This window comes from Silene latifolia, chromosome X (genome assembly GCF_048544455.1).
Source record: "Silene latifolia isolate original U9 population chromosome X, ASM4854445v1, whole genome shotgun sequence".
NCBI lineage: Eukaryota > Viridiplantae > Streptophyta > Magnoliopsida > Caryophyllales > Caryophyllaceae > Silene > Silene latifolia.
Genome location: NC_133537.1, coordinates 136,711,463 through 136,738,514, shown reverse-complemented (window position 1 = coordinate 136,738,514; position 27,052 = coordinate 136,711,463). Strand labels below are relative to the sequence as shown.

The window sequence follows — 27,052 nt, the reverse complement described above, 5'->3', positions numbered from 1 at the left end:
CATATGGAGACTTTTTGTGACTATTATGATGCGATTTCTCAGACCGGAGTTACTCAAGATCAAATCCGATGGGTATTATTTCCTTTTTCTTTGATTGGTACCGCAAAGCAATGGTTGAAGCGCCTAGACAAGGCTACCCTTGGTATTGATTCATGGAAGAACTTAGTACTTGATTTCTACAAGAAATTCTATCCTCTGGAGAAGACTAACATGCTGAGAGCCCAAATCACCGGGTTCAAACAAAGGGATGAGGAATCATTGTATGAAGCATGGAAGAGATTTAAGGACACTTGTCATTCTTGTCCACACCAAGGACTTAGTGAGTGGTTCCTTGTGCAACAATTTTGTAATGGTCTATATGAAGACTCCCGCAACATCCTCAACATGGGATCCAATGGTATGTTTACCGAAGTTGATTACAAACAAACATGGGCCAAAATTGAAGAAATGGCGGTTCATAATTCGCAATATAGTAGGCCTCAAAAGGATACTAGAGGAGGAAAGCATGAGGTAGATTCTATCATACAATTGGGTGCTCAACTAAGTGCTCACATTGACACCATCAATTTGAAGTTTGAGAAGGCCATGGCTAAGCTTGATGAAGCTTCTAAATCACCCAAACAACATGTTAATGCTATGATGGCATCATCCTCAATTCCAAGTGGAGTATGTGAGTGTTGTGGAACTTTGGGACATGACCAAAGTGAATGTAGGGGAACAAGTGAACAAGTGAATGCTTTCCTAGCATACAAGAGTGGCACCTCTTATTCCAACTATTACAATGAGAATACCAAATTCCATCCCAATCTTTCATACAAAAGCCAAAATGTTCAAAACCCTCAACCAACATATACCCCACCTCCAATGAGAAATCAAGCTCAAAGACCCTTTTACAACCAAAACCAAGTTTATCAAAATCAACCCTCTTACAATCATTCCAATGACCAAGGCTTTGATATTCAAAAAGCGGTCCTTCAAATGCAAAAGAACCAACAAGAATTTTCACCCAAATGCAAAAAGATATCCAAGCCAAAGATATCACCATCAACAACATCCTAGCCCACACCAAAATGCTAGAAACCCAAATGTCTCAATTAGCATCTTCTAGCTCTCAAAGACAAAAGGGGCAATTACCACCTCAAAGTAATCCCCCAAGACATGAGTCGGTTAGTGCCATCCATTTGAGGAGTGGTACAAGGTATGAAGGGCCGAAGAAGCCAATTGATGAAGATATTGTGGATGCTAGTGACAAGCAAAGAGTTGTGGAGAACTCTAAGGAAGAAGAACCTACCATCCAAGAAGTTTCAAAGAAGAAAAATGAAGAGAAGGCTAAAGAGCCTATTGTGATTAGACTTCCATTCCCAAGTCGTCAAGCTAAGCCTAAGTTTGATGAACAACTTGGAAAGTTCATGGAGATCGTAAAGAACTTAGAAGTCTCAATCCCATTCACGGAATTGATCAATCATGTTCCGGCCTATGCAAAGTACATGAAAGATATTCTTACCAAGGAGAAATCTATCCGGAAATTAGAGACTATTGCATTCACTAAAGTGAGTAGTGCTATTCTTCAAGGAAGTTCCCCTCCAAAACTCAAAGATCCGGGAAGTTTCTCTATTCCATGCACCATTGGCGACACTACAATCAACAAAGCATTATGTGACCTTGGAGCAAGTGTAAGTGTCATGCCATACTCGGTATGCAAGAGGCTAGGAATGTGACTAGCTAAATACTAGGTGTCGTAAAAACTAGAATTAAACGACCAAATTAGATATTTATAAACCAAACTTGACTTTACACTATGCAATTAAGAATAGTAGTAAAGGGAAGTAAGGGTCGAACCCAAGACAAGGGATTAAAACTAAAGCTTGAATTAAACTAATGACAATGAACAAAACACAAGACTAGGCACAAACTATGAATATTAACAATGGACAACAATTGAAAACACATAAGAGGAGAATTGGCATGGAGGAAACAAGTAACAAGATGAAAAAGATATGATCTTGCTTATGAAACAAAGTAACAAACACTTGGTATGCAAACAACAATAATATGAGAGGAAACTTCGTATAATCCTACAAGTTCCACTTTTTCTCAAAGTATGACTCTTTTCTCTCTAAATTCATTTACCCAACAACAAACCTCAAGCAAATGATTACCACTATCTAAGCCAAAAATGATAATCCTACTTAAACTACAAATTCTAACATTAAACCATGTAGGAATTGTAGCAAAGAGCATGAAGAGCAAAACCAAGAGGAAAGTAAATGGGATATCACAAGAGTATGTCTAAGCCAACAAACCAAATGATATATTCAATTTCTACTCACAAAGGTTGATACTTTAAACCAAGATAACAACAATATGAGTTGCTTCAACAAAACATCACAAAAGTAAGAAACTTTGCAACATTCAAGCAATAGATGAGTGTTATAGAGGCAAGGGTAATTACTTCCCACAACAAAACATTCATCATGACATTCAAACATAGAAATTGAAATAAATGAAAGAGTAGAGATTAAAGAGTCAATACAATGATAAAGATGAAAGCTTGAGATGGATTACACCAAGTAGTGGAAGATTAGCCTTCCATAGTCTTCATAAAACCCAAATAACAAAGAAAGATTACAACTTGTGTAGAAAAAGTCTTCTAAATTGTTACAAGATTCAAACCCTAATTATGAGAGTATATGAGATTAGATGATGTTCTAAGATGTCCTTGAGTTCTTCAAATCCTGGGTATATATATAGCTTCACAAAAACCTAAAAAGATCCTCACTTAAGAAGCCCAAATGCGGATTATAAATCCCCGTAAAACAGAGCTGCGCAGGCTACGCTGAATTTGCTCTTGCCTGCGCAATCGGGCGCAGCTGCGCTGACCATTTGCAGAGGCTGCACCTAAGCTCGCATTTAGAATCATTAATTCCTTTGCTTCTTGACCTCTTCAATTGTTCTTAATTCTTCTCATCTTCACTCTTTACTTCTACCAGCTAGATATTTGGCCAATTGTGAGGTGCTTGCGCCATGTCTTGACCGTGGAAAGGTTCTCCTCGACCCTCGGGTTCCGTGCATCAAAATCAAGTATAAAACCGAGGGAAATGGACAAGTTACCACATCATAACCAATTATCGATTATTAGGATAACCAAACCTAAAGACCCATGTTAAAAGACATAAGGGTGATAAAATCACTCTCTTAGACCGACACAAAACACTACTATCAAACACCCCCATACTTAGACTTTTGCTAGTCCCGAGCAAAACCCGAAATAAGCAATTGTGTAAGTCTACAAGTGAGTGTAGGAGTATTGATCTCTCTTCCCTCACTACAACATTCTTATATCTCCCTCTCAACAAATCCACCGATTACAAAAAAAAAATATAGACTCAAAGGTTGACACACACTCTTCCCTCACTCACCCTCCTTATATCATCCCTCTAAACAAGACACAACACACCTCCAACTCCGACTCATCAACTTCACAACCACCCTACTTATCACTCCATAGCAAAGATGGCCACTCTTGCCTTATCCCAAGGCAATAGCAAAGTGACCTACGCAATTCTCCAAATCATTCACACTCCCCTTATATCGCCCCCCCCCCCCCTCTATCACTCCAAGCAATTCAAGTTATGCTACTAAGTTGGCCAAACACCAATAAAGATCAACAACCTAGTAGCCAATATGAAAAACCACCAATTTGAAAAAATTTTCTTTGACTCAAAAAGAAATTAAATCCTAAATCTAGCCTCCTTCCTAAATCCTCCTTATTGCTCCCTTCTTATCCCTCCATCTTTTTGGTGTTGCATTTTTCAATTTTTCGATTTTTTTTTTTTTGTGTTTGAAAATCCCTCATTTTGCCTAAGGTGCCTTTTCAGGTTTTCACCTTAGCTTTCCTTTCCTCTCATGGTGGCTCGCAACTCGATTCTTCATTTTGCCCGTAATGCCCTTTCGGGTTTTCATCCCGTCCTCGGCCACCTTTCCCAATCTTGCCTAGGTGCCCACCCTTGTGGGTTTTCACCTAGCCGGAATTTTCAAATGTTTTTTTTTTTTTTTTACTTGCATTGAAAAGAAACACTTGTACACAATTTACAATCAACTCACTCCCCCACACTTAAATCACACATTGTCCTCAATGTAGAGGAGTGCCGAACTTCTTCAGAAATTGTTGGAGGGGCCCGAGCCTTCACCTTGCTCATATGCCCCTCGGTTTCCTCTTCTTCTTTCTTTTCGTTCTCTTTCTTTGTTTGCCTTCTCATAGGCTTCATTCACTTCTTGTTCATTGATGGGGGGTTGGTATTGGGGTTCATTTTGATGTAGGGACATGTCAAAGAGGCCTCGAATGAGGCCAAAGGAATCCTCTTGTGCTCGGGCGTCGTGGTAGAAATCTTCAATGTATTGGTGGTGCCTTTCATTTTGCACCCCAAATTGTCGACTTGCTTGTTCCCTCCACTCATTTTGGGTTGGCCACATAGCTTAGTTATCCGCCCAAACCTTGGCTTATTGTTGTTGCCAAGTGTAAGAATCCTCTTGCCTTTTGACTATCCCCTCTAGCATTCTTGTTTGGGCCAATTCGGCCTCATCCCCCAACCTCTTGTGCTCCTCAAAGGCACTTTGAAATCGTTCCAAACTCTCCAACCTTGGCCCATATTGTTGTTGCCAAGTATGGGGGCTCTCAACCCTCCCATTAATTGTTTCCAACGTCCCTCGGGTATCCTCAAAATATTGAAACATTTGATGTTGCCAAGGTTCCATGGTGGGATTTGAGGAACCCCCGGCTTCATACATAGGGGTGTCTTGAGGTTGTTGGTGGGGTGAAGGGATGTGGTGGGTATCATGGAATCCTCCCTCAATGAAATCAACCTCCCGTTCCTCCACTTGTTGGGCACTTTGGGATGGCTCCACGGCTCTTCTCTTCCTCACTCTTTGTGGTGGTGCCCCAGATAAATCTCTCTCGGCGGGGCAAAAGAAGTCTCGGGCCCTAAACCCGCTTGGAAGAGGGGTATTTCTTGGTAGTCTCATGTGTTGCACATCTCCCTCTCCCAACCAATAACAACTCCATAGGACCGTATCCAAAACTTTGATCATGTGGGTCTCAACCAACCCCGCGACATTGTAGAAATTGTTACCCTACAATTGAGTTTGGTTGTCGGGAATTTGACCAACTAAATTGGCCACAAAGAGGGTGACTAGTCCCCCACAATTGATGCTTCCATTTTTCTCTTTATGCTTAGTCCCACTCACCATAAAGAGCCTAGCCCAATCCGGTACTCCCTCCCCCTCGAGTAACATCGTCCAAATACAATCTCGCACACTATCATTTATCTTCGTTGGTTCCTCCATTGAAAAGAAGAAACAAGAAATCATCCGGGCAATGATTCGGATGGGGGGATTTGTAATGGCGGAGCTTTTATCATTGTTGGGTTGACGAGGTTTCCACAAAATGCCACACCACACATCTTTCAAAGCGGTTCCTTTGGGGTTGACGGAGGAAGGGGATCTAGAGATTCTCAAAATTTCCCTCACCCTTTCAAAAGTGAGAGAATGCCACACTTTGCACAACCGGAAGTTCACCCTTTCACTCTCCCCTTCTCCCGTGATATGTAGAGTGGCAAGGAATTCCAAGGTATAGGCAGGATATGTGTTGAGTTGGAGGTTGATGTATCGCTCAAGCCCCACCTTGGTTAAAAATGTAAGGGTTTGGTCATAAATCCCCATGTCTCTCAAGGTCCCGGGATGGAGAAATTTGGATATGTGTAAGGGTTTGCTCTCAAGTGTTTTGAAGTAATTTTTGCATGGTGCGGGCAAACCCTCATCCCCGTGAAAAGCCTTGGGTGGGGGTGGTGGTGCATTAGAGGATTCACCTCTCTTTTTCGACTTTCCCTTGCCAATTCCGAACACCATCTTGCTTTCTCACAAAATTAAGTTCAAAAAGACACTAAAACAACCAAAAACTGAAATTTTTTTCTAAGGGGAAATTCAACAAACACCTTGTATGCACTAGCTAGAATTCAAGTGTTTAAGGTGTGTTTGTGTGATTTGTCCCTTCCCTAGCAGAAACCTTTTACCAACAATCCACAACAATGAAAAATAGCAAGAATTTAACCTAATTTAACCTAACTAAATAGTGTAATCGGATTATACTAGTTTGAAATGAAGAAAGTAAAGGAAAGTTGTTATACCTCCCCGAAATTCCTCAAACTTACTTGAATAAGTGTGGATGATGCGTAAAAACCCCTTATTCACCCTTAAATCCTCTTGTAGAAGCTTCAATTTCACCCGGAAAAAGTTAGGGTTCTTGGGAAATTTGGGGGATTTTTCAGAAATTTGGTGTTGTGATGGTGTTTTTGATGGAAAATTTGAGTTGTGTGAAGAATTTGGTTGAAAGATTTGAAGTTTGGTGATGGGAGGTAGTGATTTGGTGGGGTTTTCAGAGATTGAGAGGAGTTGATGAGGTTTTGTCGATACAAAGGGGAGTTTTGAATGATGAAGAATGACGGGTAATTGAGGATTAAGGAAACAAAATAGCAGACCTGCGTAGGCTATGCAATGTTTGTTCTTACCTGCGCAATCGGGCGCAGCTGCGCTGCTAGTTTGCGCAGGCTGCGCTCAAGCTCGCAGATTTCCTTTCAATCCCTTTAATTCCCAATTTCCATACTTAGCCAAATTTTGCACTTTTTCCCTTGTTCCCCTTTCTTGGATTCTTCATATGCTTTTGTAAGTTATACTCGACTCTCGTTTCCTCTTAGGCACGCGTTCCAAGAGGGTTGTGCAAATCACTACACCATTAACAAACCTCAAGTGCCTCTTGAATTTCAATGCAAATTAAATTATTGAAAACGGAATATTTACAAGTTTGCCGTTGTTTAATGTCAATGGCTCGACATAATGCTTCTTGAAGGTTAATCTTCATAGACGGGGTCCTCAAACTGAATTTCTTCTTCCCTAAGGTCTTACATCCTTTCATGATAAACTTTGATTCGTTGCCCATTCACCTTGATTAACTTACCCGAGTTGGGAGTCTCCACATCCATCGCTCCATGTGGATGCACTTTCTTCACAATATAGGGACCGAACAACCGAGACCTCAACTTTCCTGGAAAAAGCTTAAACCGATTTTGAAATAGAAGAACCTTGTCTCCTTCCTTGAAACTCCTCCGAGCTATCATCTTGTCATGCCACACCCTAGCTTTTTCCTTGTAGATTGCGGCGTTGTCATAGGAATCCAACCGGAGTTCCTCCATCTCTTGAATTTGCAACTTTCGATGCAACCCCGCTTCATCTACACTTTGATTAAAAGATTTGATGGCCCAATAAGATTTATGTTCAACTTCCACCGGTAGGTGACATGTTTTCCCATATATAAGACGATATGGAGACATGCCAATAGGAGTCTTATAGGTCGTGCGGTACGCCTATAATGCATCATCCAACCGTTTGCTCCAATCCTTCCGGTCCGGGTTCAGCGTCTTCTCAAAGATTCCTTTAATCTCACGATTAGATACTTCCGCTTGCCCGTTGGTTTGAGGGTGATAAGCAGTGGAGACCTTGTGGAGGACTCCATATTTCCTCAATAATCTTTGAATAACCCGATTGCAGAATTGCGTGCCCCGATCACTTATTATAGCCTTAGGGTAACCAAATCTTGAGAAGATATAGCTTTGAATAAAGCTAGACACGGTCTTGGCATCATCAAATCTTGTGGGGATCGCCTCCACCCACTTTGAAACATAGTCAACGACAAGCAAGATGTAAATGAACCCGCTTGAATTCGGGAATGGGCCCATAAAGTCGATCCCCTAAACATCAAATACTTCACAGAAAAGTATTGGTTGTTGGGGCATCTCGTGCCGTCGAGAAATGTTTCCACATCTTTGACACCGATCAGAAGTCTTCACATAAGCTTGGGCATCCCGAAAAATATTAGGCCAATAGAAACCACATTCCAAGATCTTCTGGGCGGTCCTTTGAGGACCAAAGTGCCCTCCACAAGCGTACTCATGGCAATGTTGGAGGATTGGGGGGATTTCCACATCCGGAATGCAACGGCGGATAATATTTTTTTGGCACATCTTTCACAAGTAGGGGTCATCCCATATGAAGTAGCGGGAAATACTCCTCAACTTGTGGCGTTGGCTAGAAGATAAGGATGTGGGAAACTTCCTAGTCACCATGTATTTGACAAGGTTAGCATACCACGGCTCAACGACTTTCATAGCATATAAAGATTCATGTGGTAAGCTACCAACCACTACTCCCATGGTGTTCACTAGATCCTCATTAATGTGAAGCCTACTCAAATGGCCGGCTACCACATTGGCACTCCCTTGCTTATCTTTGATTTCGATGTCAAACTCGCTCAACAAGAGAACCCACCTCATTAACCTCGCCTTGGTGTCCTTCTTGTCCACGAGTTAACTTATGGATTTGTGATCGGTATAAATAATGACTTTAGCACCCAAGAGATAAGCTCGAAATTTTTCAATGGCATACACCACCGCCAAGAATTCCTTCTCCGTGGTGGTGTAGTTTCGTTGAGCATCATTCAATAGCGAAGAAGCATATTGGATCACATGAGCTACCTTCCCCTTCCTTTGGCCTAAAACCGCGCCACGGGCATAATCACTAGCATCGGTCATGATTTCAAAGGGAAGGTCCCATTTTGAAGCTTGAATTATTGGGGCCGTCACAAGCCTCTCTTTCAAAGAATCGAATGCCACCCTACAAGCATCATCAAAAACAAACTCCACATCCTTGTGCAAAAGCTTGCACAAGGGGTAATCAATCTTGGAAAAGTCTTTAATAAATCTTCGGTAAAAGCTCGCGTGTCCCAAGAACGACCTCACGTCTCGAGTATTATATGGATATAGCAAGGTTTTAATCACATCCACCTTAGCCGTATCCACCTCAATCCCTCTTCGCGACACTATATGTCCTAACACGATCCCGCTACTCACCATTAAGTGACACTTTTCAGAATTGAAACTGAGGCGAGAGTCTATGCACCGTGATAGGACCATAGCGAGGTGGTCTAGACACGAGTCAAATGAGTCCCCATGGATGGTGAAGTCATCCATGAAGACTTCCAAAACACGCTCCACATAGTCCGAAAAGATGCTCATCATGCACCGTTGGAATGTGCCGGGGGCATTGCACAATCCAAAGGGCATGCGGCGGTAAGCATAAGTACCAAATGGGCAAGTAAATGTTGTTTTGGATTGATCCTCCGGGTGTATGGGGATTTGAAAGTACCCGGAGTACCCGTCCAAAAAACAATAGAATTCTTTTCCCCCAAACCTCTCTAGCATTTGATCTAGAAAGGGTAAGAGGAAATGATCTTTAAATGTCACGACATTAAGATGGCGATAATCGATGCAAACTCTCCACCCGGTTTGAATCCGAGTGGGAATTAAAGCTCCCTCTTTACCTTCGATTACCGTCACCCCACCCTTTTTCGGTACACATTGAGTAGGGCTTACCCATTGAGAATCGCTAATGGGATAGATGATTCCCATTTGGAGTAGTTTGATGATCTCTTCTTTCACGACTTCCATCATTGGCGTGTTCAATCTCCTTTGGGGTTGTCTAACCGGCTTTGCTTCTCCCTCCAACCGGATCTTATGCATGTATACACTTGGGCTTATCCCCTTAAGATATGCAATGCTCCACCCAAAAGCTCCCTTGTATTTTTGCAATACATCCACCAATCTCTTCTCTTGGTCACCCTCAAGTTGGTTTGAGATTATGAGGGGTAGGGTGTTGTTTTCCCCAAGAAAAATATACTTCAAGTGGTCGGGAAGTGGTTTTAGATTGGGTGTGGGTGGTTTTATAATGGAGGGAGTGGTCTTTCAAGGGAGGCCTCTAGTGGAAGGAATTTAAATTGGTAATCATAAGGAGAAGAAGAAAAACAAGCCTCCACGGAGCTGGGAACTGCGCAGGCTACGCTAGTGAACTGCGCAGGCTACGCTCTGTGGTTTTGCTGGCTGCACACTTGCTCGACATTTGCTCCTCAATTTCTTTTATTTCTTCTTCCTCCTTAGCTTCCTCTAATGGTTCTTCTTCCTCCAATGCTTTTATACTTTCCTGCACATCATGAGACAACAAAAACCGCAAACCTTCCTTCTTGACATTGTTAGTAAGGGCTACTTCAAGTGGGTCCCTATGACACAATTGGTAAGCTCGATTTGCCAATGGTTCAATTACATCAAGAAAGTAACAAAAGCTCAAATCATCGGTCTTTTTCATTGTCTCATACACATTGTACCTCACGATTTTTCCTTCAAATTCCATGGTTAAATTTCCATCATACATGTCAAGCTTTGTTTTAGAGGTTCTCATGAAAGGCCTCCCTAGCCAAAGGGGTGAAGCCTTGGAGTCCGGTTCCATGTCTAAAACATAAAAGTCGGCCGGAAACATGAACTTGTCAACCTCTACTAGCACATCTTCTACAAGGCCTTTGGGGTGAATCGTAGAACGGTCCGCTAATTGGATCACAACATTGGTCTTGGACAAGGGAGGCAATTCTAAGGTCTCATAAACGGAGTAAGGCATAACATTTATAGAAGACCCCGAGTCTATCATAGCTCTAGCAAAAGCTTTGCCTCCAATTGAGCACGGTATAGTTAGCATGCCCGAATCATCACACTTTTTAGGAAGATTTCGTTTGAAAATTTCCGAGACATGCCTACTAACCGTGACTCTTTCAATTCCTTTCCTCGACTTCCGTTTAGGGGTGCAAAGTTCTTTGAGAAAATTTGCATACCTAGGGACGGATTTAATGATAGTAAAAAGAGGGATGTTGACCTCACATTTCCTAAAAGTTTCATAAAGATCAGAGTCTTTATCAAACTTCTTGGGATTTGTGAGGGCACTAGGAAATGGTACCTCCGGTTCAACATACTCTCTTTCGATCTCCTCAATTTGATCTTTGGTGTTGGTGCTTTCTTACTTTCCTTTGTTCTTGCTCAAAGGAGTCTTATCTTCTTCCCCATTAGCCTTTGAGGGTGTTCCTTTCTCTTTTTCAATCACAAGCTCTTCTTCAATTTGCTCTTCAATGTTAATGACCCTCTCATGTGACTTTGCTTTTCTCTTCTTCTTTGGAGGAGATTATAGAGTTCTCCCCTTCCTCAATGTCATTGCACTAGAATTTCCCTTTGGGGGGAATATTGTAGATGGGATTGAGTTGGAGTTCCTTTGATTGTTCTTGGCCATTTCTTGTGCAAGTTAGCCAAGTTGAATCTCAAGGTTCTTCACCCTTGTATCACTTGATATTTTATCCGCATCCATCTTGTCAAACCTCTTGATTGTCTTGGTTTGCCCTTTTATAAGCATCTTCAACATCTCCTTGGTAGATAAATCTTCATATCCTTGAGAGGAGGAGCCCCCCCTTGAAAATTTTTGTGGTTACCTTGGTTACCAAATTGGAAGGATCCTCCTTTTGCTTGTTGAAGATTGTTGTTTCTTTGGTAATTTGTGCTTTGACCTTGTGAGTTGGAGTTCCTCAAGTGATTGAATTGGCCATTTTGAAAGCTTCTTGAGGTATCCCCTCCCCAAGAAAGGTTGGGGTTGTCCCTTGACCTAATGTTGTAAGTATTGCCGCTCGGATCATACTTGTAATACCCTCCCCCATTGGGGTTCCTAGAGTTATATTGACCATGCATCATGGCACTCAAATTTTCCTTGCTTATCCCTTGTTCTTCCATGATGGGACAAGTTTCCATTGGGTGTGGACCTTGACAATAGTTGCACTCCAAGTTAGACCCTTGTGCTCCTCCTTGATTGTTTCCCACTAGTTGAGATACCATTCTTTTAAGCTCATCCACGGTTCTCTCAAGCTTGTTGTTGGAAGAAGAATGTGTCGGAGTTAATAGTCTTGGATCCCCGGGTTCTTCCATAGTTCCTTGTGCTAGCGGCCAACCTTTCTATGATCTCATTTGCCTCCACCACGGAATAGTTGTCAACCCCACCACCCGTAGCGGAATTTACCATGATTTGATATTGTTGGGTAAGACCATCACAAAAGTTGACCAAAAGGTCATCACCACTAAGACCATGGTAGGGACATTGAGCAACCAATTTATTGAATCTCTCCCAATACTCATACAAGCTCTCACTTGGATCTTGCTCCGGAGAAGTGATAGCTTTCTTTGCATGGTTATGTCTTGAGTCGGGGTAGTATTTCTCAATAAAATCCACTTTCATGTCCTTCCAAGTACGGATTGTACCCAGTTGGAGGTAAAACAACCAATCTTTTGCCGCATCTTGTAGTGAAAATGGGAAGGCTCTCAACTTAAATTCATCCTCTGTGACACCATTGGGAATGGCCCCTTCACACAACATATGAAATTCGGAAAGATGGCGATTTGGGTCATCACTCGCATGCCCATGGAACTTTGGAAGATTGTGGATGAAGTAGCCTTTTAATTCAAAATTGGCATTAGCCCCCATGGGTCGGTAGGCTATGCAAAGAGGTTGAGTGTCATAATTCCTTGCCCGGAGCTCCCTAATAGTTCACGTATCATTCGCCATTGGAGGGTATTCTACTTCAATAGGGTCTACCGAAAGTGGTTCAAAGGTTTCTTCTTCAAATTGGTCTCCCCTTTGTGGCCTTTGATACCACGGATTTGTGAACAACCAAGAGTATGCCCCGAATGAGTCTTCTTCCACGAGAGAGAATTCGCCACCTTGTGGGGGAACTAGACATAAACTTTGACACCACACAAAACAAATTAGAACTTCAACTTAAATCTAACAACAAGAAGAAGATAAAAAACAACTAAACATGTATTTCACAACTCAAGCTTTTAGCTTTGTTGCCCTTCCCCGGCAACGGCGCCAAAATTTGACTAGCTAAATACTAGGTGTCGTAAAAACTAGAATTAAACTACCAAATTATATAAACCAAACTTGACTCTCCACTATGCAATTAAGAATAGTAGTAAAGGGAAGTAAGGGTCGAACCCAAGAGAAGGGATTATGACTAAAGCTTGAATTAAACTAATGACAATGAACAAAACACAAGACTAGGCACAAACTATGAATATTAACAATGGACAACAATTGAAAACGCATAAGAGGAGAATTGGCATGGAGGAAATAATTAACAAGATGAAAAAGATATGATCTTGCTTATGAAACAAAGTATCAAACACTTGGTATGCAAACAACAACAATATGAGAGGAAATTTGGTATAATCCTACAAGTTCAGCCTTTTCTCAAAGTATGACTCTTTTCTCTCTAAGTTCATTTACCCAACAACAAACCTCAAACAAATGATTACCACTATCTAAGCCAACAATGATAATCCTACTTAAACTACAAATTCTAACATTAAACCATGTAGGAATTGTAGCAAAGAGCATGAAGAGCAAAACCAAGAGGAAAGTAAATGGGATATCACAAGAGTATGTCTCAGCCAAAAAACCCAATGATATATTCAATTTCTACTCACAAAGGTTGATACTTTAAACCAAGATAACAACAATATGAGTTGCTTCAACCAAACATCATAAAAGTAAGAAACTTTGCAACATTCAAGCAATAGATGAGTGTTATAGAGGCAAGGGTAATTACTTCTCACAACAAAACATTCATCATGACATTCAGACATAGAAATTGAAATAAATGAAAGAGTAGAGATTAAAGAGTCAATACAATGATAAAGATGAAAGCTTGAAATGGATTACACCAAGTAGTGGAAGATTAGCCTTCCATAGTCTTCATAAAACCCAAATAACAAAGAAAGATTACAACTTGTGTAGAAAAAGTCTTCAAAAATGTTACAAGATTCAAACCCTAATTATGAGAGTATATGAGATTAGATGATGTTCTAAGATGTCCTCGAGGTCTTCAAATCCTGGGTATATATATGGCTTCACATTAACCTATAAATATCCTCACTTAAGAAGCCCAAATGCGGATTAGAAAGCCTCGTAAAACAGAGTTGCGCAGGCTGCGCTGGATTTCCTCTTGCCTGCACAATCGGGCGCAGCTGCGCTGACCATTTGCGCAGGCTACGCCTAAGCTCGCATTTGGAATCCTTAATTCTTTTGCTTTTTGACCTCTTCAATTGTTCTGAATTCTTCTCATCTTCACTCTTTACTTCTCCCAGCTAGATAGTTGGCCAAATGTGAGGTGCTTGCGCCATGTCTTGATCGTGGAAAGGTTCTCCTCAACCCTCGGTGTTGAACCATATAGAATATATGTCTATGTTTTGATGATGTCAAGAGTGCTTTATATTTTATATACTCGTTTCGCGTAATTGTTTGTTTAGTCTTTTAGATTGGACTTACTAATCGCAAGCATTAAGGAATTATGATGGAAGTATGATGCGTTTATATCATGATCAAGCCCTCAATCACGGATCAAGATATTACAAGATAGTGAAAGAATTATTCAAGCATTCATGAGAAGACGAAGATCGTTTAAAGATTGATCACGCTTGAATGATGAAGTAGCCTACACTCGAAGATCTCCTAAGAAGATTATAATAGTGTAGGTGATTATCTCGTAATGGTAACGTTAGAGTGTGCTTCTTAAATTGGTAAACTTATAGCTTCACAGCCATAACATTACTTATATAAGAGCTCAATGTTATAGCAGAGCTATAACATTGAGATGTGAAGTTTATCAAACACACGACAAAATAGTTTTTAAATTATTTTTGGAAAACCGTTTTAAATGTTTTAGTAAAAGTATTTATTTTACAAGGGAGCTTATTTTAATATTGAGTATGGTTTTACTATGAGCTTATAATTAGTAATTATGATTGAATCGACTTATGAGTTGAGGCATCTTGGTAATTAGGGTTTCTAGTTTCTACATACTCTAAAAAACCCTAAACCTAATTTATCTTACCTAGGGTTTTCGTGAAAGAGGATTGGGCTTATGAGTCGTTTCTTTCTCATACACGGTTCCTCTTTGTACAAGTTAGGGTTTTATGTAAATCTTTATAATATTTGATTAGAGATTTAATATCTCTTTTATATTATTTTGATTTATTTTTTCCTAACTTGTAAGATATTATTTTTACAAAGATAGAAGGAAAAGATTGAGTAAATCTTTAAAATAATATTTGATTAGAGATTTGTTATCTCTTTATTATTTAAGTTATTCCTTTCTATCTTATAAAAATTTTAGGGATGAATAGTGCTGCGTGAACAGTGCCGTGAATAGTGCTGTGAATAATAAAACGTGAATAGAAATTTCTTTCTTGCACGTTAAGCCTTTGCTTGGATAAGGGTTAAGGTATTAGGATAAAGTTTGATAGAGATTTTTTATCTCCTTATATTATCTTTCCTAATCTCCAAGATATTGGTGAGTTGTTAAGATAGGAAGATATTATTTATTAAGGCAAGTCTTGGAGAAGAATTAAAGAAGATTTAACCTAATTCTTTCTTGCTTTACAGGACTTCTACACGGCACTTAGGGTTTTTAATAAACCGAAACCCTTGCTTCTGTTTTACTATAAATACTCTATACTTTACATCATTAAAAGCTAAGACCTTTGAGCATAACTTTCATATATTTTCAAAAAGCAAAAACCGTGTTTTAGAGCAAAAACCGTTTTGATATTTTTCGAAAAAGGTCGTGTGATTTATAAACTTGTGCATTCGTTCTTATTATTATCGTTACAAGATTATAGTGCTTTAATTGAATTCTTACTCGTTCATTAACGTGAACAAACTAGTAGAATCATTAAGTGCTTTCTTATTAACGTAAGTTACTCACTCGAGTATTTAACGGAACTCATTGAGTTACAGCTAGAGTTAGTTGTACGAGTTGAGTTAGTAAATTTGTAATCCGTAAAAAGGTACTAAATTTATTAATCAAGAATAGTGGACGTAGGTTTCGATTTGTGAAACTGAACCACTTCAAAAACCGTGTGTCTCCTTCTCTTTCGTTCGCTTGTTTACTTTGTTCATACTTGATCATTAGTTAATTAGTTAAAGTTTAATCAATAAATTTTAAATAATTAATTATATTCATACAATCAAAAACGTTTTAAAAAGTTTTAAATCCTCAATTCACCCCCCCCCCCCCCTCTTGAGTATTTTGGATCGATAGACTCTTCAATTGGTATCAGAGCCTCGTCCTCTTGATTGCATAACCGCAAAGAGGCTGATCTATCTTTTTCTTATTTATCTTATCGTTTTATATTCCGCTGCCTATCACGTGATAAATGGATTCCAAATACCTCAAGTGTCCAGTCTTTGAGGGGAAGAATTACGGGTTATGGAAAAACATGATGACTCACTATGTGAAAGGTCATGATTGGGAGTGAAGGAGGATTATCCAAAACGGACCGCACAAAATTCTAGTCGCATCCGCGGAAGGCACTACCTATGAGAAGAAGGAAGACGACTATGTTGAGGCCGACTACAAGAAAGTCGAAAAGAACTCGAAAGCAATAAGTCTATTGCAAAACGTCATGACCTCTACAGAGTTTAATCGGTTCTCTTCGTGTTCAACGGCCAAGGAGATATGGGATGGGATTGAACTAGCTTATGAAGGTACTTCCATTGTTAGGAAGCACCGTATAGATTTGCTAATGTAAAAATATGAGCTTTTCATAATGGAGCCTAATGAGTCGTTGGATAGTATGTCTGCAAGGTTTTCAAGCATTATAAACGAACTGAAAAACCTAGGTAGGAATTTCAGTACCGAGGACATTGCGAGGAAAGTTCTTAGGAGCCTGACTAAAAAGTGGCCTGCCAAAGTCACAACAATGGAGGAATCACGAGATCTTGAAAACCTATCCTACCAAGAACTCATTGGTGCTCTCATGGCCCATGAAATAACTCTTAACAAAGATGATGCTGAACCAAGCAGAAATAAGAGTATGGCCTTAAAAAGCGAAGATGTTGAATCTGACATAGAGGATGAAACCGTCTTGTTTGCACGCCGTTTCAAAAATAGAATCTTTCGAAACAAACAAGCAAAATCATCCGACAACAACAACAACAACAACAAGCCGTCCAACAAGAAAGTTACAGAATCAAAGTCATCATTTGCAAACAGAGGTTGCTTCAAGTGTGGAGAATCCGATCACATGATCAAGGATTGTCCAACATGAGAGAAGATCAAGGACAAGGCAAAACGCGAGAAGACAAAAAAAGAGTTCAAACAAGTAATGATGGCTTCATGCTGGGGAGATCTTGACTCAGAAGATGATGAAGGATCCGAAGATGACGAAGTAGCCAACCTTTTTCTCAGCAGCGTTAGTCTTGACCTAATCTCCGACAGCGACGATGAAAGCACCAATTCTCATTCAGACTATTGCCTTCTTGGAGAATCAGACGAAGATGATGATGAAGAGGTAAGTTATCTTGAACTCAAAAAACGTGTTAAGAAATTGTCTAAAAGTGCCTTGATAGAATAACTTGAGCAATCCCTAGATAAATGTCACGAACAGGACTTGGAATTGAAAGATCTGAAGGAACAGATTCTTGATATTGCAGAGGAGAATCATACTCTAAAGGCCAATGCTAAGAAGTTGAAATCTAAAGTTATAGCTGATAAAGCTACAACATTAGATTCTGCAATGGCTGAAAAGAAGAAATTAGAGTCCAAGGTTATAGCTAATGAAGCTATAACTTCAGACCTAAAGCTTAATATTAAGCACCTTCAAGCCAAAGTTATAGCTAATGAAGCTATAACTTTAGAACTTAGAAAAGCCAAAGAACTTTTAGAGACTAAGGTCACATCTAATGAAGCAGTGATCTTAGAACAAAAGAAAGAGATAGATTCCCTCACAAAACAATTAAAGGAATCTAAAACCGACATGATCAATGTTAAGAAACAACATTCAGACGTTGTACTCATTCTTAACAAAAGATTCCAAGACTTCCGTGATAATTTTAAGAAGGATAATGATGTAGATCACACGAAATGTCAAGAAGAAATCAAAACCCTAAAAGACTTACTCTTACATGCTAGGAAAGTCCATGATAAGTGGGAAGGTAGCACAAAGTCCTAAACTTCCTAACCGAACAATCTGACAATAATATGAAGATGGGTTTAGGACATGAGTGCTACAGCCGTAGAGATCACTCTAAATATAAATCAACACCTTCGGATTTTGATTTCAGAAAAAGGAAATATGTTGCTCTTCCTGAATATTTGATTTGTAATTACTGCGGTCATACGGGTCACATCCAAAACAATTGTGTCAAAAAGGCTCATAATATACGGAAAAATACCGACCATGTTAAAACGGTTGACACATCAGTCGAGGACGAAAAATCCCACACAAAGGAACCCAACGAAGAAAGGAATAACAACTTTCGTTGGTTCTATAACATGGCTTTTGAGTACACTAAGAAACCCAGCACTTCACAAACTCCTTATTAACCCAAACAAAGTAAACCTAATCACAAGAAGAATAGTTATGTTAGACCTAGAGACATTCCTAGACCACGAGAAATCTCTAAACATAGAGCTCCTCCTAAACAAAACTACCCAAGGTTTAGAAAAACGATCTTTAGACAAGTATGGGTAAGAAAGGATTTGGTATATAGAGTAACTAATCATAAGGGACCTAACCTAGCTTGGGTACCTAAAACCTGTATCTAATCCTTTCTGCAGGTAGTAGTGAAAGAAAAAAATCAATGGTATTTTGACAGTGGATGCTCAAGACACATGACTGGAGATAGAAATTTGTTTCTTTCACTCAAGCCTTTCAATGGAGGAAGGTGACGTTCGGAGACAACAAGAAGGGTAAAGTGATTGGTGTGGGCAAAGTTGGAATCTCTAAGTCACACGCAATCAGCGATGTCTATTTAGTGGATGGTCTCAAGCATAATCTGCTTAGCATATCTCAACTATGCGACAAAGGTAACAAAGGTGTTTTTCATACTGATGGTTGCCGCATTATAATCAAAGGTACAAGAAATGTTATTCATGAAGGCCATAGGAAAAGGAATGTGTATATTGTAGATTTAAATGATGTGCCTACTAACTCTTTTACGTGTATGAAAGTTACTCTTGATGATCCCTGTTTGTGGCACAAACGGTTCGGCCACATTAGCTCACTAACATTGAACAAACTCAAGAAGTGGGACTTGGTTGAAGGGCTACCTAAGATCAAGTTCGACCAAGAAAATATGTGTGACACGTGTGCTAGGTGCAAACAAGTGAGATCATCTTTCAAACCGAAAAGGGTAGTAAGCACAAATCAAGCTTTGGAGTTGGTACACATGGATCTATGTGGTCCTATGAAGGTAAGGAGAAGAGGTGGATCCAGGTATGTCTTTGTCCTTGTAGATGACTACTCAAGGTATGTATGGCCTATCTTTCTTCATTCAAAAGATGAGACTTTTGATGAATTTGATTGTCTTATGAAACTTGTTCAAAATAAATATAAGACTAATCTTGTATCTATTCGTACGGATCATGGAACTGAATTTGATAATCAAGCCTTTATAGAATATTGTAGAGTTAATAATGTAGGACATAACTTTTCTGCACTAAGAACTCCTCAACAAAACGGTGTCATTGAACGTATGAATAGAACACTAGAAGATATGGCTCGTACAATGCTTTTATGTAGTGGTCTACCTCGTAACTTTTGGGCTGAAGCCATTAGTACTTCTTGTTACATCCATAATCATGCTATGATAAGACCTATCCTTAAGAAAACCCCTTATGAACTCCTAAGAGGTCGCAAACCTAATATCACCCATCTTCGTTGCTTTGGGAGTAAATGTTTTGTTCATAATAATGGTAAAAATAGGTTAAGCAAATTTGACCCTAGGAGTGATGAGGCGATTTTCATAGGATATTCGGATCATAGCAAGGCTTACAAAGTCTTCAACAAAAGAACACTTTGTATTGAAGAAAGTATTCACGTTATTTTTAATGAAGATAATGTATTTGATAAGCCATTACAGGATGAGGAAGAAGACTTGGACGAACCTGACTTTCGTCTTTCTAGAGACAAACCCCCGGAATTAGAATTAGAGGATAATGAGATTGAAGGGATAAATGATGAACTTGATCATTCTTCTAAAGATAAAAAGGAGAAAACCAAAGTTATAGTTGATGATACTATAACATTGTCTCAAAATAAGGATTCCCAATCCAATGTTATAGGTGATGTTACTATAACATTGAATCCAAATCAAGGTATAGAGTCCGAAGTTATAAACGACTCTACTACAACACCTGGATTGGATTCAGGGGGAACTTCCTCCAATTCTGAGCCAAATGAAGTTGGGTCAAGTTCAAATAATGATGAAGAGCCGAGTACCTCAACTAAATGGAAATATAAGAGCTCACATCCTATGGATAATATTCTTGGCAATGTTAAAAAAGGAGTTCAAACAAGATGATCCTTGAACAACTTCTACTCGTTCTATTCATTCTTATCTATGATCGAACCAACAAATATCAAAGAAGCTCTTGCAGAATCAGATTGGGTTATAGCTATGCAAGAAGAGCTTCAACATTTCGAACGGAACCAAGTTGCTCGTCTTGAAGCTATTAGACATCTAATAGCATTCGCAGCACATAAAGGTATGCATCTTTTTCAAATGGACGTCAAGACAGCATTTTTAAATGGGTATCTACAGGAAGAAGTCTTCGTAGAACAACCCCTTGGATTTAAGGATAGCAAACTTGAGAACCATGTCTTCAAATTAGATAAGGCTCTCTACGGATTAAAGCAAGCACCAAGGGCCTGGTATGACATATTGTCAAAATATCTACTTGACAGTGGATTTAAGAGAGGATCTGTCGATAAAACCCTATTCCTAAAATCCGAGGGTACTCACCTTTTGGTTATTCAAATCTACGTCGACGATATTATTTTTGGATCTACCAACCGCGGTCTATGCAAGTATTTTTCCGAGTTGATGACTTCCTAGTTCGAGATGAGTATGATGGGAGAATTGAAATTCTTCTTGGGTCTGCAAATTTAACAAACTCAGGAAGGCATCAAGATTCATCAACAGAAATACATTAAGGAGTTAATTCGAAAATTCAGAATGGAAAATTCACATGCTATGTCTACTCCAATGGTCGCAAACAAGAAATTAACTTTAGATGAAAACGGTAAGTCAGTTGATGAAACAACTTAGCGAGGTATGATTGGGTCATTGTTATATTTGACTGCAAGTAGACCAGATATCATGTTTAGCGTATGAATTTATGCGAGATATCAATCATCACCCAAAGAATTGCATATGACGGCCGTAAAAAGAATTTTACGTTATCTTATCGGCACGGCTAAACTTTATTTATGGGATCCGATGGAATGCAATTTCGACCTTGTCGGATATTCAGATGCCGATTACGCTGGATGTTCTCTAGACAGAAAAAGTACGTCAGGCGTTGCCACGTTCCTTGGACCTTGCATTATTACATGGGGTTCAAAGAAGCATAATTCAGTTGCCCTTTCAATAGCAGAAGCCGAATATATTGCAGCAGGACTAGTATGTACTCAACTATTATAGCTTAAGCAACAGTTATGTGATTATGGTGTTAATGTAGGTTGTATTCCTATTTTATGCGATAATACGAGTGCTATTATTATTTTTAAAAACCCCGCGCAGCACTCGCGTACCAAGCACATTGAAATTAGACACCATTTTATACGTGACCATGTTGAGAAAAGGAATATAAAACCCGAATTTTGTAGTACTGAAAAACAATGGGCAGACATTTTGATAAACCCTTTATCTAGAGAACGTTTTGAGACTTTACAGTTGGAAATTGGTTTAATCAGTGGCACCTAAACTATCATAATTATTTCCTAACCGTATGATTGACTAGTTAAGACGAGATTGTATGTCTGTGTCCGTATTTTCCGTTGCAAGTACACTCTTATACAGTATTTTATTATTTTATGAGAATATTCCGTTTGCTAGTCTATTATATTTTGTGTTGTATACAAACCATAACTCTTGTTTATCACTTATACATTCTAAGGTTTAGAGCATCATAAACCAATGACATTCATGATTGGTTTCATTTAGGATGCGAGTAATACTCCTTACATGACATGTAACATCAAATTGCATAAGCATGAAATTTGTCTCTTATTACCTGTATACACTCGGGTTTGTAGTGGTGACACATGTGGAGAGGTGACCCTTCCTTTACGTTTTACCTACTAACCTCACATTAGCCAAATTTGCCTTGTTTTGGCCTATTTATTCTACTAGATTCCATATGGCCTACCCTTGTCAAGCTAGTCTTGTTGGTAAGTTTGGAAGTCTTTTTGTGGTCAATTTTGTTGCTTTTGTGATAATTATATTGGAAGGAAGAAGAACAAGATGGAATGAAACAAAAAAAGGAGAAAAATATATAAAAAAAAAAGGAGAAAAATGATACTATAAAAGATGGAAAGGCAAAAATCTTTTATTACTCCTGTTCTTATTCATTTCCATATTACTTGAGGAGAAGTACTTAATTATGTAAGTGAGTTTGTGCCATACTTGGCATGGTGCATCATCTGTTATGTTGGGTTGGAAAGTGGAATATGGTTACTTTTGGTTGTGATCGGTGCTAGCTTGGCTTTTACCTCCACATATCCAAATTATTTTGCCCGTTCTTACACAATTACCTCACCTCACAATACTTTGTAAGTCCTCGACATGTGTTTTGGAACTCGATTGGTTGGAGTGTATATGTACGGTAGCTAGAGATATCTATCATGTTAGATTGCATGCATGCTTCTGTAGGTCGCAGTTAGGTGAGTGACTATTTTCCTTCTCTCCTACAAAAGCTATACTCAACTTGGTTTGTATTACACACATTATATGTAGGACTTCCTTATGTTGAAATCGTTCTTATGCTATAATATATGCTTTGGTTAATATGTATTTCTTGCCTCGGTTGATATCTGGTCGTGTTCCGTCGTGGGGTTTAGTTTTCAGTACTTGTCGTTAGGAGCACCTAGACCAAAACACAATTTATAACTTCACAAACAACTCTACAATTAGTAAAGAGGCAAGTAAAGGTCGGATCCCAAGGGACGGGAATTGAGATGAGATTTCTATTGCAACTAGCGGTGTCTAAGGGTGTCACAATTGGGGTTTGAAGTAGAAGATCACTAAACTAAATAGCAATGAAAGTAAACAAGCAAGATGAATAAAAAGGGGTGTAAACAATTGATAAAAGGCACTAGGGTGTCATGGGGTCATAGGGGATTCATGGGAATTGATCATACAAACATATTCTCAAGTTATAAGCAAGCAATTATTGTTGTGATGGATCGAGTTGGTTTATATCTTACAATCCTAGGAAAGTTTGGGTCCCGGAGCCGAATCGATTAGATTGTACAACACCTACAAGTCGACTTAATCTTCCCTACTCAACAATATGCATGGTCTAATGAGACTCGAGTTGGTTTATGTCTTACAAGTCTCTTTGAAAAGATAGGTGATGGGTAAAAAATGCAAGGATTCATAGGCTCACATTTCATCAAACATAACATGTGCATAAGTTGAGATCACAACAAGCAAGCAAATAAACTATGAAAGCATATTAATTTAAGCATGAATTATTCCCCATGTTGGTTTCCCCTAATTACCCATTAACACTAGCTAAGGAAACTACTCACTCATTATCATGTTGAACATGCTAGCAAAGTTGTCAATCATACCAACAAAGTGAAACATGATGAATAAATGAAGATAATTAACAATAATTAAAAAGGGATTAAGAGAATTATACCTACTAATGATTCCAATAATAAAGCAAAGAATAAAAGAAGTACTTGATGCTTGATTGGAAGGTTGTCAATCTCCCAATAATAACCCAAATAATCATCAATTACCCAAAATAAAGGATGAACAAGAGAGGTATTAAGGAAATAAAACTTGTATTAAAACTTGATTAAATGTTAATTACAAGATTAACTACACTAAAGATTGCTAAGAAGAACCTCCTCTTCTAATTAGACTAATGGGGTATTTATAGTGGGGATTAGGTACATAAATTAGGGTTTACTAAGAGCTTATATGACGATTAAGTTCTTGTTGAGGAAGCGCCGGTCTCTAGGGAGACTCCAGTCTCTAGAAAAAGATGTGCATCCTTCCTTGAAGCTTGTAGAAGATGAAATGGGACTGTCTGGGAATCCAGGCTTCTTTAGCACGGGACGGGCGGATTTGGCAGCTTCTGGACGGGCGTCCAGAAGGGAAAGACGGGCGTCTTTTGGTGTTTTTGCCCGGGCGTCTTCAGGGTAAGACGCTCGGATTGTGGGGTGGTGGACGAGCGTCTTCTAGGCAATCCGCACGGATTGTCAGGCAGTTTCTTTCCTTCTTCTTTTCTTCCTTTTTCTTCATAAAATCCTTGAGGATTTCCTCGGGGATGCAAGGATCTTTTCTCATCATTGCCCATCTACTATAGTATGTACAAAGGCCTTCTAATCTTGTCTCTCCTTGATGCTTGGTCATTAAATTCAATCAATTTAGCCTCATTTTGCCATGAAAATGCAAGGTTTGCACTCCTTTCCTACCAAGGACACAAAACCTCAAAGAATATGCAAAACAAAGAACTAAAGATAATAAATGACCCAAATATGCACTAAAAAGCATGGGAACAAGGCTAATTCGGGGACTAAATATGCTCTAATTATGGTCACATCAAATATCGCTAAACCGAACCTTTGCTCGTCCCGAGTAAAGAGGTGACGAAGACTAGGACCATTATTTAAACTAACCTAATAACATAGCCGATATGAGACAATTAGCGGGTCTCACTCCGCCCTTCAACTCACAACAAGACAACCATGAGGTAGGATGCCTTCTTGCAAGGCAAGGTGAGTCTTGCCAAAAGGGCGACACATCCAAACATTAAGCACACAAAATCAAGTAATGGATGCATCTACAAAAGAATAGCCACTTTCCTCATCTAAGTGGTGGAAATTATCTACAAGGGAAACAATTCAAGGGTACACACTCCTTCATAGATACAATTTCTTTAAACTACTAAGCCTAGATGGATACCAATAAATCACCTCCAAGTTGTGTCAAGCTAGGGTACCTTTGTCCTCAATCGTTAAATGCTTTTGTCAAGAATACACTCCCTATGGTGTTAGAAACACTGGATTATCACGAAATTCCCCCTGTTGCCTAGACAAGAAGAAGGGTCATCCCCTCTCTACCATGCAAAAAAATGGATACGATGGATAAAGGGATCGATAGTATTTGAGTTTCACTTTGGGAGTTTGCTTTTGTTTTTGTTTTTCCCCCCAATTTCTTGTGGCATATAACATTTGAGAACACTTTCTTGCCATTTCTTTTTTTATTTTTGGCATTTCGACACTTGACAACTTTCAATTTTTCTTTGCATTTCTTTCGAACATTTTCAAAGTCACCCCATATGTAGTGAGGGTGCCTTATATTTGAAGCTTTAGGAGTTCTATTTTTGCTCCTCTTTTCATTTGATGCATTTTGCAAACTTTCTTTCACTTTTCATTTCATTGAACTCAAATCAATTTCTTTTTGTGCCCATTCCCTTTGATGACAAAAATGTGGTAGAACATAGATGATGGATGGATGCATGGTTTCAAGGGCCACCTTGGAATAAACGGTAGCCAAGGAGTTATCACACCACAAGGTACTCTTGACTAGGCCTTAATCCATGGGTCAAAGGATACTAGCATGACACATCCTAGGGTGTTTTACAAGTATTCTAACAAGGAAAGTCTTAAGAAGAAAAAGCATCTACTAGGGCCTTATATACACTTGTCAAGCTTCCCAAGTAGACGGTTTCGCAAAATTTTTCTAACATGAAAACTACATGCCATGATGCAACTAGCATATAAACATCCTAATGCAAATGATTCTACCAACTAATATGACATATAAACTAAATGCAAGTCCTAAGTTCACATTGTTATACCGCATCAATCAAAATAAAGCCACATAGTCATTAACATAAAGAGGAAAAAGGAGATTGGAAAGATCATACCATACGGTCTTCAATATCCTCATGTCTCGGATGTGGCGTAGTCATCAATCAATGTGAACAAGGATAAAACAAACATAATATATACAACAATATATACATGACTACACTACAAAGGAAATGAACTTGTTTTTGGATTTTCAAATTTTTCAAATTTTTGTGGTTTTTCGAAATTTTTTGGATTTTTTTGGATTTTTGAATAAAAGCCAAGTTAGAATTCCCCATCCCCACACTAATATGGGCATTGTCCTCAATGGCCAAAATGATGGGAAATCATGCAAACATGATGCATGAATTCTACACTAAATGCAAGCTATACTAATCTACACTACATGATGCATGGGTTTTTGTTTATGACGGAGAGCGTAATTTAGATTACCTCTCGTTGCGTATGCATGTACTTCCCCAAACCGAGATAGACATTATTTCTAATGTCCTAAAGTTGGGGTAGTTCATGCACACAAGATGCAATGCATGAAACTAAATTTGTGATTTTGGATTTTCAAAAGTGGGAACAATGAAATAAGAACACCTCAATGGGGGCGAGGTGTTAGTGCTCTATGTTGCTAGGACTCTCCAACCATGATCAAGATAAAATAAATAAAACAAAGAAAGAAGTAGACAAACCTCAAGAGGGTAGGAGCCTCAAAAGCTTTCTAGTCTTCCATCATATCATCATTGTCATCATCTTCCTCAATAGAAGTGGACTCATCAACACTTCCCTCTTCACTTCCTTGCTCACCTCCTTCATCATCTTCTTCTTCATCATTAGCCTCTTCCTCTATGCTTACATCAACAACCTCATCACCGACAACCTCATCGTCACCCAGAATCTCACCCCTAGATGCACTTGGAAAGAAGACTTCCCTATCCGCCCAACTAGGCAAAGGACATGAAGGATCAAGTAGTCCTTGCCTAGCTAAATGAAGGAGGAGTGGATATTGGGCTAAGTATGCATCTTCCCGATCCTTAAAAGCTTGTTTGTGCATCTCTTGCATAAGTAGAGTCATGTAGTCATTGCTTGCTTTAACACCTTTGGGTTTGAACTCTTGATACTTGAATGGATAGGGTGGTCTGACAATGGAGGAGGAGGGCATTTCAATTTCACCCCTTTGTTGACGGATGATGTATTCGGCT

The 27,052-nt window shown here is 39.1% G+C and overlaps 1 protein-coding gene and 1 non-coding gene across 2 annotated transcripts; both read right to left on the bottom strand.

Moving 5' to 3' along the window:
• Positions 1 to 210: 210 nt before the first annotated feature.
• LOC141625374 (small nucleolar RNA R71) lies at positions 211 to 317 on the bottom strand. The gene has a single exon (XR_012535159.1). It is a non-coding gene; the product is annotated as a small nucleolar RNA R71 (small nucleolar RNA).
• A 6,636-nt stretch (positions 318 to 6,953) lies between these two features.
• Positions 6,954 to 8,381, bottom strand: LOC141618420 (uncharacterized). The gene is made up of 2 exons (XM_074435513.1): positions 8,197 to 8,381; positions 6,954 to 7,287 (listed from the first exon to the last, which is right to left on the bottom strand). The coding sequence occupies exons 1-2, from the start codon at positions 8,379 to 8,381 to the stop codon at positions 6,954 to 6,956; spliced, it is 519 nt and encodes a 172-aa protein (XP_074291614.1).
• Positions 8,382 to 27,052: the final 18,671 nt, after the last annotated feature.

What these genes read in the sequence shown, in the direction of transcription:
- LOC141618420 (XM_074435513.1), bottom strand. Translation starts at nt 8,381, where the DNA reads ATGAGGTGGGTTCTCTTGTTGAGCGAGTTTGACATCGAAATCAAAGAT. An exon ending in ATGAAAGTCGTTGAGCCGTG is followed by an intron (nt 7,288 to 8,196) that starts GTATGCTAACCT and finishes TTTTAATCAAAG; the next exon opens with TGTAGATGAAGCGGGGTTGC.